The sequence below is a fragment of the Austrofundulus limnaeus genome, unplaced genomic scaffold (assembly GCF_001266775.1).
Source record: "Austrofundulus limnaeus strain Quisiro unplaced genomic scaffold, Austrofundulus_limnaeus-1.0 Scaffold5, whole genome shotgun sequence".
NCBI lineage: Eukaryota > Metazoa > Chordata > Actinopteri > Cyprinodontiformes > Rivulidae > Austrofundulus > Austrofundulus limnaeus.
Window position 1 is genome coordinate 3,199,622 of NW_013952407.1, and position 15,480 is coordinate 3,215,101.

Consider the following 15,480-nt stretch of genomic DNA (forward strand, 5'->3'; position numbering starts at 1 on the left):
CATTTCACCCACCTCCGCATGAGAAATTTCTGTATGATTGGTCAGAAGTTGCATTGCATTTTGTTTCAAATTAGTGCTGTACCAAACGATTATTTTGTAATCGATTAATCGGTGCAGCTCTATTTCAAATACTCACTTCCAAAATCCGACTGTTGCACCTGGAAGCAAACATTTATATTATATACTATATTATAAAGATGGTCAAATGGCCAAGAACTCATGAATAGAGATAAACCAGACGTTGTGCATGGAGGAATCTGTCTGCCAAAGATTGTGGAGCTTTAACCTGGGTGGATTTGTGGACAAATAACATCAGGTATCTGAGTTTTTTTATTTATTTTTTTTATTCCTGGAGTGTAGACTCCAAACCCTGTGCAATGACATATCCTGAAGTGGGAGGGATTTCTCAGGAGCTATAACAGACGAATGTAAAAATGAGTGACGAACAATTACATGACTGCGCGTTGACCAGTTGGCTTGCAATCGACCATACTGAGCGCTTAACACKCTCCTACAATGCTTGCCCATTTCTACAGATTTACCTATTATACATAAACTGTTCATAAATGAAGATGGGGTTGGGAAGCATGTGATTCATCTCAAGGCTRTAAAAGCTAAAGTTCAATCATCTCACGTTACAGGAAACAAAGAGGTAAAAAAATAATTATGCAATTAAATTTCCTAAATAAATGCCTAATACAGATGAGGTATGTCACCACAAAGTAAAAAAAAAATCACTTAAGTTATGATATTTTCAGGAATAGACAAAGTTTTTAGCAACAACTCTCCCCGCTCGCCTCTCCCACACCATGATCACACCCTGTCCTGTTTGTGGACAAAAGAGGGACATCTCCATTGAAAAAAAGCCTTCTTTTCTGTACCATTATCCACGCTATTCTCCCTCCCAAAGAGGTCACTGGACCACTATCTTCATGGCTGTCTTCTGCATCTGCCAGCAGTAAGAGTTATTAATCAGGGACTGAGATACAAACAGAAAAGAGCAACTTTTGCTGACTTTCATTTGCAAAAAGACAACACTGAAAGGAGGGGCTGATAACTGGAGTAGGTTGGGATGTTTATGAGTATGTGATTCAGTAGATGGAGGGTGGTGTGTGTGTGTGTGTGTGTGTGTGTGTGTGTGTGTGTGTGTGTGTGTGTGCGTGTGTGTGTGTGTGTGTGCGTGCGTAAAGAGATAACACATAGTGATGATGTTTTTCTTGTGTTTGGGAAACCTAGACAGTAAATCACCGTCACTCTGGTGAAAACTAAGCCCAATAGCATTAGTGGTCATTCAGTTCTTTTACTAATATAGCTTAAGAACTATTTTTAATAGGTATGAGGACAGTGTGCATTGTGATTAAAAAGCTTCAGCTTTATGTAAAAGCAGAACTCACTTTGAACTCTTTTTCTCCTCTTCTGTTTATAAATCAGCTGCACAAATATTTATGAGCAGAATAAAGAAATGGTTGGTCTTGTTTGTCTTTCTGCCTTCCTTTCCCTCCCTCCCTCCCTCCCTCCCTCCTCCATGTGGCTGATGTGTAGATGAGGCCACCACAGACAGAGCGAGCACATAGGCCCCAGGCCACATCCATCATATCTGTTCTGTCCCTGCCTATTGTAACCCCAGAGAGGGCTGACCTAACCAAACCAAGTAACTGAAAAGAGGGCACGTTTGGTCTGGATAAAAAAAAAAGGAATGGCAACATCGCTCATCTCTGGTTTAACTTGTGGAAACTTGTGAATAGTAGCGGTAAGTTTAGGAATAGTACTTGTGATACTTTTGAATAGTAGTGGACGGGGTGAAAGCTTTGTTGAGAACAAATTTGCATTATGTGAAAGCGGATATGGCACCGGCCAAATTCATGCACGGGACTAATGCATTATTAGGTTTTCAGTAACAAAGTTCAATAAATTAATACAGCCAAGTTCAATACATATATCCTCTGCATGTCTTTTAGCTCACCTATCTGTTTCTGCCTACAACACAGGCTCCAAGCTTCTGGATCCATATGCTTTAATTGCTCCCCCCTGCCCTGACCTTTGATCCAGATCACTCTGATATCCAGCATCTCTATTAAACTGGGAAGTAGGAAAATATTCTTCTAATGACCCTCAGTTCTAGCCGTAGCACTGAAAACGGAGAAGGAAAAAAATCAATCTTCTTCTTTCCTTTTTGCCCTTCACTGACTCTATTAGTTTGTTTTTTATCTAAAAGTTTATTCCAAAAATGTGGATGGATGTAGTTTGAGCAAAATTGAGAAGAAACGGACTTTCCTAAATGCATCTCGCTATTGAGACAACAACAAAGCAATGGTCAGACAAAAATACATTTTAACTWTTGATTGTCCTTCAAATACATGTTACCTTTTGAGATACTCAACAAGAAAAAAAGTCAGACTGTGGTTATCTRAACTGTGCAGAATGTTGATCCTGCAATCTAGACTCCAGATAATTCAGAAGATAAGATGTTTTAAGYGGGAAAGCGACAAACCAGACCAAATGATACAGCCATGTTGTGCACAAAAACCAAGCCTTGTTGTCCATGCATATGTCTACAGTACAGTGAAAGCTGGTGAAGTGTGCTTGTGTGTCTGTGGGCAAGGGTGGGTGGGTGTGGGGTAGAAGAGAGGTGGTGGACTGGTTTGTCGATCGATGCAGTGATTGGCAGTTAATGGCTTTTCCTGTTCTGCCTTGGTAACCCTGGCCTGATGGCTGTTGGGTCTGATCAGAGATGGCAGATGGTGTTTGATTTTCGTATATAAACCTCTGACTTTGTGGAGATGGCTTCATCATGTTTAATGATTTAAAAGTTAAGTTGAATACTGGGAATACGCTGATGCTGGATCTCTCATTTAAAAAGCCTCAACCTCCCTTCCAGATGGAACAGCTGATCTCCTAACTACTGATTTTGGTTAGTATTCTGCTATAACTCTCTGTCCTTCAGTAATAATTTATGATAATATACTTTTCTATGTATGCTTTCCCTGCTTTTTGTAATCCAGAAATTACGGTCCCAGGTCTCGGCTACAACAGRTCATTCAGCGACATAATTCTGACCCAATAAGAATTTTTTAAAAATATTTTAATTATACAATACTAAATACCAAATAGTTTATTATCAAATTATTCCAAACCTTTCCAATCAACGAAGACTTGAAACCGAGCCTCCAAAAGAGGTTGTAAATGGAGGAAAATTTAATGATAAGCCTCATTTGATTCGTAGGGGAAAATGGCATTACATTAGAAACAGCCAGTCCTAAAATAGCTATTTTTTTCATTATAATTTCATGTCTTGTACAACTGTTAGTTTGTGTCTCTTTATTTCAGCAGTTTCAACTGTTGAGGCCATAGCCTGGGGTGGAAGTCTGTTTCAGTTCACTACATTCTGGGAAGTTAGAGATTGATAAACAGTAAAACGAACCTTTCTGGACTGTTTATCAAAAGCCAAGATATGACAATYACAGCAACTGATTATAATGTTTGAAACCAATGTTTTTTTTTTCAGAAAAGAAAAGGGACAAAGATACTGTATATTTTGGTCGTACAGAGACATGAATCTGGAAAATTAATACATCCCTGCTTATGAAAAATACAAACAAATACAACATTTTGCTTTACAAAACTTATTCGATTTTTTCCCTCCCTCACAGTTTTCAGCTTGCAAATTAAACATTGATCATTTGAATAAATATTTGCATTCCAAATATCACAATTTCATGTTCATACTTTAATAGCCCCCAGAGTTCTCATTTCCACTGATGCTGCACAGGAAGCCCTTATGGGTCAGATCATTTCAACAGCTCAACGTGTAGAGAGGAGAAAACCTTGTGACAGAAACTGACGATTTAAAGAAAGAAATGATTCAAGTGGGTTAGGGTTATTATTCAAAAGGATTTCATTTTGCAAACATAATAATTGGACGTGGTATTTTAAAAATTAAAAACCTAGCATTTCTTGAAGGAATGCAAATTGCCTACTGCCTTTCATGCCAAAACTTTAGACTTATCATTCTAGGTGGAGAAATGAGAACGCTGTAGCTGCTTTGGTCAAAACTTAAAAATAACAGTTGGCACAATTTCACGATTAAAATATGTATTGTGAAGGACACTCAGCTCCAGCATCAACTTTTTGCTCATTTTAACAAATATGGTAGTAACATTATCTGCCTTTTGCCTTTCAGCAGCAGGCAATAAGGACATTGTGTCGGTTGATCACATGACCGTATGATCTGGAGGTGACTGACGGTTACTGAGACTTGCTCTGTGTGCAGCTCATAAATCTCATTAGAAATAGGCCTCTGTAAATCAACAYGAGTTTAGAAAAGGGCTTGATAAAACAGAAATGTGTGAAACTGCTCATGTTGAAATGAAAAGCTGCCCTGCAATCCTCTGTTATCATTACTTGCAACCAGACAAACAAAGAAAAAAACAAAAGGCACTGCAATGTGACCTCGTGACGTAAATGAAGCAGGGAGGTCAAGTTGAGTGGAAAAAGGGAGATAGGTTCAGATGGGGATTACAAGTTTGTTAGTTACTTTTTTTTACCCCTCACTGTCCAATTCTGGACATCTGTGTGTTGTGAAGGAATGTTAAACCCATAAGTGTCCTTGAAAACTGAAGAGATTCTTGTCCTCAACTCAGAATATATTTTAGTTGCTATCATTTTATTTGATTGATATTCTCTTTTCTTTAAAAAAAAAACTGTGGTAGCAAGATTTACCAAGAATGCAGAAACACATTGGAATAAATGCACAGAAAGTCTGCGTGTATGGTCGTCAAATGGTTTAATCTGAGCAACAACACAGCAGACGGTCAATCAGGAAGTCTGTCAAGTTGTGGCTGGCTCTCGACAGTGGAGAGCCAATGATATAACATCATGTGACATGCTTACAGCCAATCATCATTCGACAAATGTAACCACCTAACCAATAACAGGGCTCTCAGCCCAGAAGCTACCTTATCAAAATAAGAGGTCATGCATYGCTGGAGTCTTGAAGCCTGGGGCAAACAGATTAAAACAGCCGAAAGTAGTTATCATAAGATATTAGTACTGGACAGCGTCAAGGTGAAACAGATATAAATAATTAGTCCATAACAAAAACTGTTGTGAAGTGCAAGTGTATTGATGCAACCCAGCAGTTCTTAAATTGTGGGGAACGGACTAGAGATGTTTGATACAACTGATTTCTTTTCTGATGCTGATTTGCGATACAGATCCTATACTGATACTTTGTGCAAATACACCTAATGTGTCTGATAATTTTAAATAATAAAGTAGTGTTTTTCAAATCATTATTTCATAAAGAATACAAGAGTAATTTTTTCATTTATTTGAAACTTAGAAGTGTTTTGATGTAGCGCCGAGCTTTTAGAACAGAAAAACCAGAGGGCACAATCACACAAAATATATAAAAATTGTGTTTTAAGCAATAAAAAAATAAGGTCAAACTTATAAAGCCATAAAATGAATTATTTTTTAGTTATCAAGAATTAATATAAAATAAAACTTGAGTCTTAAATTGTGTTTTGTAATTTACTTTACATGAAAATACTGAACATATAACATATGATTGACAGACTGAACACGTGCCGCTGCGCTTACGCATTACCAAGACAGAAGAAAAAGTAGTTCCCTCCAGGCGCTTACAATTTAGAAAAGATTTCAACTGTGTTCCTGTTAATGATWTACATTACCTGAAAGGACTGAAGTACCAAAGTATTGATACTTTGATTTTAGTATTGATACTAGAGTAAAACGTTCTGATTTTGGTGAAATTGTTTCAGAATTGATCTGCACATCACTAGAACAGACCCTGACAGAGGAGGCATGTTTGCATCAGAAAACTGAGCTAACAATTTGAAATTACAAATATTAATAAACACATTAAAACATTATGCCAGTAACATTAGTAAGGTTCAGTTTTTATAAAAAAAAGCTTGAATATCCAAAGCACAAAAGTTAGCATAAATAAAAATAAACTCACATTTTACTTTACTTTCAATTTAAGTTCAGCATAAAAATATTTGAGAAACACTGGTGTAAAGAAAAATCAACATTTGAGAATATTTTCTGAAGTTTAAAATGATCATCTAACATTTTGGGATTTATGAAATAGCTCTTTTGTTCTATCTCAGAAAACATTTTTTTAATAATAAAAAAATATTTCATTCTGAAATGTTTATTTTTTCCATATTTTGTTTTATCCATCTTTTTTCTATTCAAGAATAAAAGGCATAATGAGAAAACAASGTGCAGAACAATCTTTTCCAGAGCTCCTAATAAAAACCGCATGACACCCTGGGCCGTACCGTTTAATTACAAAAGGATGAAATCTTTTCTTTTACATCTGGAGAAAACATTTTCTGAATTACACAAGGAGATTTACAACTCCCAGTGCTGGACTCCAGCACGCAGCAATTAAGCAAAAACATAGATGGACAACCAGAGTCATAAAATTCAGGAAAAGATGGCTATTCTCTCATGACAAGAGAAAAAGCCATGGTCCTGAAATTTCAAATAAAAATTCTTGACTCGGGCAATGGCTGTTTTTCTTTAGCCTTTCCTCTGTGGTCACAGAGGTCTAAAAGAACATCTCACAGTAGACCGCTCACACAGCTTCTAGACTCTGGCTTAAAGTTTTACAAGTAAAAATACATAATATTTTTGGAGCTTTATGTTATGTTATAATTCATGTCATGCTATGTTGTCGTTCCCTCATCAAACACATACCCAGAATGTTGCTTTGACTCATTCAGGCATGTTTGAGAAATCCTGTGGTAGCCATTTAGAGCTGCATAAATACTAGCTCATACAAAGCACCGCCTATTTACCCAAAGCACCTCCCTATAGAGCTCAGTCYGCAGCCGAGCTCAACAGACCACGAAGCTGAAACGTCTTGTGAGAGCCTCTGCACTGTTCTTCAGAAAATGTGCTTTCTGGAGCTGAAGTGGGATCAATCAAATAAGGTTCAACTGTATTCTGAGTTGCTACTTTTTCAAAAAGAATATTACATTATGTTGCTTCTTTTTGTTACAACAAAACACAATGCTCCCATGAAAGGTTATAAATGGCATGAAGCCTTGTGATGATGTGCTGAAGTAGGAGTGTTGTAGGATCATTTTAAAGAGACAGACTAATTTTAAGGCGTTTAGATCGGCTATAATGCAACGCCAGTTTTTTTCAGATACACAGCGTTTTCAAAACAACTGAAGGTAACAGTTATTTGATTATGGTTTAGAATTAAAAAGTATGTGCCTGGAAAATATGCAACTCCCTCTACCCCCAATATTGCATTTAGCAACTAAAAAAAATTTTTTTTGGTGAAAAAATTGCCAAAAGTTTATAGAAATCAAACAATCAAGGGGACATATTGATCTAATTGTAAAATTAATCAGCTCCATGACTCCAACCAAAATCTCAAACCCAAAGAGAATATGTTTCTGTGTGCTCATCTTCACAGCTAAAACACAGAAGAGAACTTCATCTGTGTCCTTATCCTGTTTTAAGTTCAACTACAGCTTCAATGAACACAAACCTTCGAACTGAGTCCTTTTTGTAGCCTTGTCCACTCAGAGACCATCAGTCTGGTGGCTAARTCACTGATGTATTGATGTTACAGAACCAGTAAGCTTGTCTGTCTCACTTTCTCCATCAGTGCAGCTTTGGAGCTGTATACATTCAGAGCAGCCTCCATCTGGCCTCATCAGGGCAGCATTTATCTGCCAGTTGCTACTGTTCCCTTCTCAGTAGCAGTGGACAGAGACATGAGATTCAGTCCAGCTGTGGTTTCCAGGTWATGGGTTTGAATCCACTCAACGTACATATATTATGAAATCAAGTAGAAATTCTTTTGAATGCAGTTGGCATGCTCTGAGACCCTAATGACAAGTATAGCCCCAAGACCAAACACAATAAATGTGTTAAAGATGGTTTATTTAAAATAAATTAGGTGTAATGTTTATAGAAATTTACTTAAATGAGATATATATGGCTTTTAAATCTCTATTTTTCACATTTAAATCATTCAGTTGGGGTCTATAGAAAGTGAAACTGCAATGCTTTTGTCTGAATTCCTCCATACTGTAACTCCACAAGCCCCTCTTTCACTCCTTCACTGAGGCGTGTCTCAGATCAACTTGTTTCGAGGCTGTGTCTTTAAATCCAAACGAGGCGTTTGACACCCCGCCCCCTCCGGCTTCCAGAGCGGTCCATTCTAATTTGACTGAGGGATTTACGACYACATAATAGAGCAGAAGCTTTTTATTTTCAAATTAATTGAAAGATGTCAACATGATGGAAGCAGAGTCTGTCCTCTCCMCTTTAATGTTGTAGCTTATTTGAAGTTTACCTTCTACATGCTGTAAGCTCCAGGAATCTGAAGAGTCAAATTGAAAAGAAAAAAAATATTAAAAAGAATGGAATCCCATTTGGGTCTTTCTGAAGGCAAAATAGACATCTCTACCTGACATCTCAGCAGTGARGTTTTTTGTGGGGGTTACTTTAAAAAGTGGAGACCATGACTGATCCWGCATGTCTGTAATATCATCTTTACAAGATAGAGGCAGGTAGGGCCATCGTATAAGATTAGATACAGAGAGCCGCAAGTTAGTGCAGGAGGAAGCTTTTTCCAGATTCAATTTTCTCCTCAATAATGTCCACAACTCCTAAAGGGAAGAACTTCATTTTACTGTTAGTCATCAGAAGACAAATGATGCTTGAACAGAGTTGTGAAGCTTCTTTTTGAGCAGCACTTGTTAAATTATTTCAAGCATCAAAGTCACAAAAATAATGTTAGAGTGTATTTTGTTGAAGAAAAACAAAATTCTGACAAAACTATCAGTAAATATCTAAATGGTTATGTGATAAAACAGACTACTTAGCTAAAAAAWTTTCATTTATTTATTTTTTGTATTACTGGTGATGTAAAGCCTTTTTATTTCTTTGTTTCATTCTGTGGAGAAAGAAAAAATAATTAAACCATAAGAGAAAAGGAAAATGTAACACTAGGAAAAATATAATATTTGGAAAATCTTGTCTAAAAATGTGGACTCTTGTGGGAGAAACAACCTGCATGTCTGCAACACACATGCATTATACTGATAAAACTGCTCACTCAAGATGCTCATCTCTGCCTTGAACTGTGATGAACCCTGTCACAAAAACTGATATAACTTAGCTTCCTATTCTTTCCCTCCTTAATTTCTCTATTATGCTGATGAAATTAAAGATCAAAAGTTCCCAACCTTTTTTACAGTTAAGCACATATCACAGCACTCTGATGCACGACAAGATAAAAACAAGTTTTCAACACAATAGCACAATCCCAAAGTCCAAGATGTCATTGTAAAACACCACATTTTKTATTCATTTTTGAAATATTTTCAAAAAAACTGAAAATTTGCACTTGCTTTTACCTTCAAAYCACATCAAGACCAATAAACTCTTTTTTAAATTCAGTTTTCTTTGTAACTTCAGGTTGTTAAAAAAACAGTTAGAAAAAGGTTAGGCACTCTGCCTAATTTGATCTCCGCTTTTCCTATTTTGCTTTCATTCACTGTCATTTTGTCTCAGAAACACTCACAGTAGGGTATTTGCACATATTATCAACACCAGCAGCAGCAACAGCTGTGGGATGGGTGACAGCCTGACCTTTTTTTTTTATTAGGGAAGGGAGCTTAAACAGTTGTGAAATTCTTTCACAGAGCTCTACCAGCTTTTGTGTTTGATTTTTAGGACGTATGCCAATCGTTCTATGTTCCATCCACAGCTAAGTTACTGAGACTCATTTAATGAGATCAAACCCAGCAGGTAACGGCTAACACAAAGATGGCAACTGGGCTTCTGAATCGTAGCTGAGAGGACCGAGGAGGTGTTAAAGGTATGCTGAATCAAAACTTTTTCTGCTCTATGAGCTGTTAAAATGATACATTTCATGAGTCCTGTGGCATTTTAGATTACATGATTACTGCAAGTGTCTGCCTGTCCATATCTGTGTGCATTCTCACGCTTGTCTATGTGAGAGGAGAAAATGGGCTGTCTCCCAGGATGTGCAGCTTACGCTTTATTAGAGCTGTAGTACCAGTAAATCAGAGCTCAGCTCTTCCTGGAACTGCTACAACCTTTCCCACTGAGCACTATTACTGAACAATCATAGGCTAGCCATGATAATTAGCAGAGTATCTATCCATTCAACTYTCCTGCACACTCCAACCCCTTTTCCTGTCTGTCTCTCCATCTTTTTTTACCCCTCCTCTTCTTAGAAATGTTTGTTGTTTTAAGGAAGACAAGTCCCCCAATWGACATTGATTAGAGGACAAGTCACACTACCTATCATCATTTTCCTTAAACAGATGTCTGTACTGCAAAGCAACAGAAACAATAAAACATTTAGGGGTGAAATGCCAAACAAGTCAAAACAGCAAACCTAATAATATCAGAACAGTGTGAAAATCCACTGACRATGAGCCTTGTGTCAGCTAACAAGTGCTCGCCCAACAGAGCAGAGCTTGATTATTTGAAGGCACCCAAAATACACAGCAATTTTATTTGGTCACATAAAATTTGGATTGCAACCAAAACCCATTTGTGGTTGTTTGCTAACTACATTCAACAGCCCAGGAGGATTGGGAGTCAATCGTGTTACTTTTGATCATTAATGGGGAGAGGTCGTGAGTTTCATTCCAGAGTCTGAAAAGCCTCTGATGAGTAACATTATTAGTGAAACACTGAATTGTATTGTCATGTAGCCCCAATCCCCTTTTTTATATTGGCCCTCTTTTCTCCTAATATGAGTCATTGTGATTATTTGTTCTTTGAATAGCATAGACTTTTGCATTCCTTGCTTTTTCACTGGTTCTTTTGGACTGGCTAAGAAATAAACAAAACAGCATAACTTATTTCTAAATGTTTTTTTCATAGACAGGAAGTGATCAAACGTAATATTTCTTAATGTAAGAAACAGGCAGTACATGTGACTGGTGTGTCGATGCCAAACAGAGGAAGATGAAAATATTTTACAGTTGAATGTGCTCAATGGAGCAGGACCAGGACACAGGAAGGGATGTCAGGACGATTTTAGCRAAAGATTCCCCGTTTGATAGTGACGGCACTTTCTCCCCATCTTTCCATGGCCGACCTGCATCTGGAGTGGATTTTGTGCTAGCAGACACCAAGGAACATGATTACATTCGGCTAACTGCGCTCTAAACTGATTATGCATGTGCCAAGCTAATGGACTACATTTGCAAGAGGAAAAATAACATCCAATCAATCTCAATTACTGCCGATTGCACCGGCCCTCGAGACAAGGAAGGTAGCCAGCAAACCCCACCTTCCTCATGCTTCTCCCCTTTTTGTCTCAACTTTTTTTTACGAGAAACTGAGGCCTGTGGTTGGGCCTACTCAGGCCTCATCCATTCCATCTTGTYAGAACAAACAGGGCCTGGTATTTGACTAGCCTCAAAAATAAAAGCATATGTCCAATTGGAAAATTAGTTTATTTAGGAGTAATCTTAGTGGTGGGCTAAATATTTTTTAAAACTAATTTCACAAACCAACTCACCTTATCTGTTTTTATTTAGGACTGGCTATTACAGACGCCAATCATGCTTTTATCCACTGAAGTCCCTCCCCCCACCTCAATGCAGTAGAAAAAWGGAGGAGAAAGTAAGCTTCAGAGCACTGTGGACTGTTGGCAGAACACAGTGCTCATAAAGGGTGACTTTAAACTGAGAGTACAGTTTACTGGGGAGACAGCATCAGCCCCCACTGTGTGGTGGTCCAGTGGTCAGGATGACTTGCTGGATCATTCTGTGGTCTTTTTAAATATTCCAATATATGAGGTGGTGGGGGGGATATTTTTAGAAAACCCTAATATGGGCTACATACCACAGACTCTCAAATTATCCCATCCAACTTAGCTCTCAGCTTAGACCTTCCTTTTTAATTCCAGTAATTACAGGCTCCCATTTATATGGTGCTGTGCACACAAAGGGCCTGTTTAATGCAAACCAGTTTGATTTGGGTGAAGTGTCCCAAGCATTGCCCACATCTTACAGTCTGTTTATGCTGAGTTGATGATTTATTTACCCCCCTCATTTTCAGTTTTCTATTTTTGTCCTTGTATGTTATACTGAGTTTACAGCAGTCGGTAGGCAATGGTGGATTTTGTCTGTCAGTATCTCTACCAGGACTGTAAATCTAAAGYAGTAAGAAAACTGTGGCRTTGCCAGTAGGAAAGCAAGTGCAGCTGAAAAGCCTCATGACCATGTACTTGTCACATTGGTAAGTCATAAACCATGTTAATRATACTCTTGTCAACTTGTACGCATTTTTGTTTTTGAGTGGTGTCAGGGATGAGGACAAGCTTAAATGGGACTACAGTGTTTTCTGGTTTAGGGAGCAGGTAAATTCTGGACAAATGCACACACTCTTAGCTGGTAAATCAATTGGTGTTAAAAATAGGGGACCATCTTAAGAGGCTTAAGTCATAAAAAATTAGCATGCCTGGACGTGTTGTACACATTTAATCCCCCACAGCCTGAACGCTAGTGACATACGTATTTCTCTCTTTTGCTCTTTCTCTCTAAAATAAATAAATAAATAAAACATCTTGAAAAAAGTAAAAATTTAAAAATTGGAGGAAAACATACTCTTACAGCATTTAGGCTCTAAGCAAGTCATAGAAAAGACAGCAATATATTGAAGGAACCCTAATGCACAAAAGTTTCTCATTTCAGAAGTGGAAAGCATAGACATATTCCTGAGCCTGTCTAGTTTGGTTTAATTGTAGTTTGGTCCCAACAATTTAACAGCTCGGGCCAAGACAGGAAGACCAAAGACAGTAAAACACATGCAACGGCACAAGAAATTAATGCAGGGTACCGCACCCTGTTAAAATACCAGTTGCAAAAAAAAAAAACACCTGTCTTGGTGCAGACAACAAACTGACTAGTCAAACACCTCCCCACTCACCACATTCTCTTTACTTTTTGCAACAATAGACCTCTGTCATACAACAAAACACACTAAATTGATTTCTCTATTATACTGTTGTTTCTGTAAAAAMTCCCTGTGGGCAGGAAACAGGTTTGCCATGCCAGTGGTTATAAGAGATCATTCATAATGCTGAAYAGTTTTCAAATAGATGGGATTTTTAAGGGGACTTTTAAATGGTCAAATAATCTTAGTTTTCACTGTAAAAAGAGCACTTGTGCTTTAAGCGGAAAGTTTTCCACCTCTTTTATTTCCTTCATTGTAAATGAAACCAACACCACAAATGCCAAGCAWTGCATTTCCTATTTACTTTTGAAAATATATGCAGTACACTGAACATTGAAAATAATTTACATCACAAAGTCAAGAGTCACAAAAGATGACATCTGGTTTGTGCTTGGACTGTTGCTGTTACCATGCTTACACTAAGTCTGCGTTGCAAGTGCTTGAGTTGTGCTGTGTGTTTGTGTGTATGTGTTGTTGTTGGTGGTGGAGTGGTATGCATACGCAACTGTGCCAGTCTAGGTTAAGCGCAGACTAGCCAAAGCCGCAGACATACAGGATAGGCACCTAAGTGGAATCAGGCCTGTTAGATTTATGGCCATTTGTTCGGAGAGTGTTCATCCACTGGCTATTATGGAATGATTAGAGGAGAAGGTGAAGCTCCAAGTCCAGCAAAAATCAATACGGCTGTCGAGAACAATTCAGCCCTTCCCGCTCAGAGGAGTATTAGCACCAAACCTCTGTCTCCTAACACTTCTTCATTCGTCTCCTAGTGATTTAGTCTGAAGCTTCCAAACCAGCTTGTACTGCCATGTTCTTCTCGTGGCAGCAGTGAGCCCTGCTTGTATATGAYATCCATACAACAAAACGATCCCTTTAAACCTGTAAAAATAGCTAAAAGTATGTAGAGCACTGAGTCATGCACTGAGTTTTGTGGGGGAATATGAAGTTAGCAGAGGTTTAAGACGTTTAATGAATAACAATTAATTAATCCAAATGGTAGATTCATGTTATTTTTAGGCCTTAAGTAAATGAGTAAAATATGCATTGTGATTAATAAAAAATTTTATGATAAATGTCTGCAACTGTTTTTCATTGTGCATGTCCTGTGTTTCCCTKTTTATTCATACTGTTAAATGCAGTGCATATTGTGACACTCTCAAAATAAGGCTAAGTGGTGGTTGTGATACAAGAAGTGGCAGACCACTTACCTTATACAGTTTGAGGCTTGCTTCATGGCGGGAATTGACAGTATGCAGTCTCAGCTTCTCCAGACTGTTGGTGTAGTAGTCGCAGGCGTTACACTTCAGGTGCACTGGATTACCTATGGCCACACATTTCAGACGCCACTCGTTGCCTTTGCCCCCTTCCTTGATGTGGGCCACGAGCTGGTACTTCTGCACGTGTTTGTCTGTTTTGCAGTGCAGCTGGAAGTTGGCCTTGAGCTGAGTGGTGTAGTGGCACAACTTGCACTGATGAGAGTCTCCCACCACAGCACGCCACTCCTCCTCCGGCAAGCTGCGTTCAGCTCCCATGTGCATTCCGAGCACATCCAGGTTGTCGGTGGTAAAACGGTTGCACACTGCGCATTGAAAGAGCTTCAGGGAGGGATCTGTGGTTTGTGATAGACTTTCTCCTAGGGTCATCAGTTCCTCAGACACCAACTGCCCACTGCCGAGGCGCACATCCATGGGGATCTCTCCACCTACAACAAAAACAAAAAGAAAGAGGGAAGGGTTAGACAAGAGTATTTGGTAGAATGCTGCAATGGCTTTATTACTGGGTTAAACGTGTTGTATGAAAACAATGAAAAGTAAAATACATAAGTGAATAAGTATTTTTTATACATTGTGGTGTGAGGGTGGGAGCACAGTAGACATGTGTTATGGCACCACCATATGCATAATTCCCATTCAGTCTATGAAGGCTACCTTTAAAATCGAATGCTAAATAAATGAGGCAAGAGGTGGCACTTTTGCCTTTACTCACTGTTCTTTAATCTTTCACTGTCCAGACTGAGCACGCTGGCTTGACCTGGCCTGGCTTTACACTAAATTAATTCCAGCAGTTCTTTTTTATTTATTGCTGCAGTAGGCAGCTGGTCTTGGACTTTTCTCCATTACCTGGGCTTTTATAGCCAGGAGAGTGAGACCTTTGAGAAGTCCTGTGAAATCACTCACAGAACCAGATACGCAGTCAGAGCTYGCTGTGCTCACTCACACAAACCCAGAAATAAACCCACATGCTCACACACTATCCTACATCCATGGCTTTATGCTCCATAACTATACAKATGCATTGATTTACCATAAGGATTCTGCTTCCCAATAAATTTGGTTGTAGATCATTGGGCCAAAGTTGTGAATCGTATTACTGCACCTGTTTTCACAGAAGTTTTTCAAAATTGAAACCATAACACTGAAAACTAATATACCCTATGTCAAAGTATTCACACACACACACACACACACACACACACACACA

General features: G+C 38.4%; 1 protein-coding gene across 1 annotated transcript in view; it reads right to left on the reverse strand.

Moving 5' to 3' along the window:
• zfhx3b (zinc finger homeobox 3b) overlaps positions 1-15,480 on the reverse strand; it is a gene marked incomplete at its 3' end in the record, with an annotated part of 205,084 nt that overhangs the window by 55,863 nt on the left and 133,741 nt on the right. Inside the window, 1 exon segment of the mRNA XM_014027330.1 lies at positions 14,208-14,701. Coding sequence (XP_013882784.1) covers positions 14,208-14,701 — 494 coding nt within the window.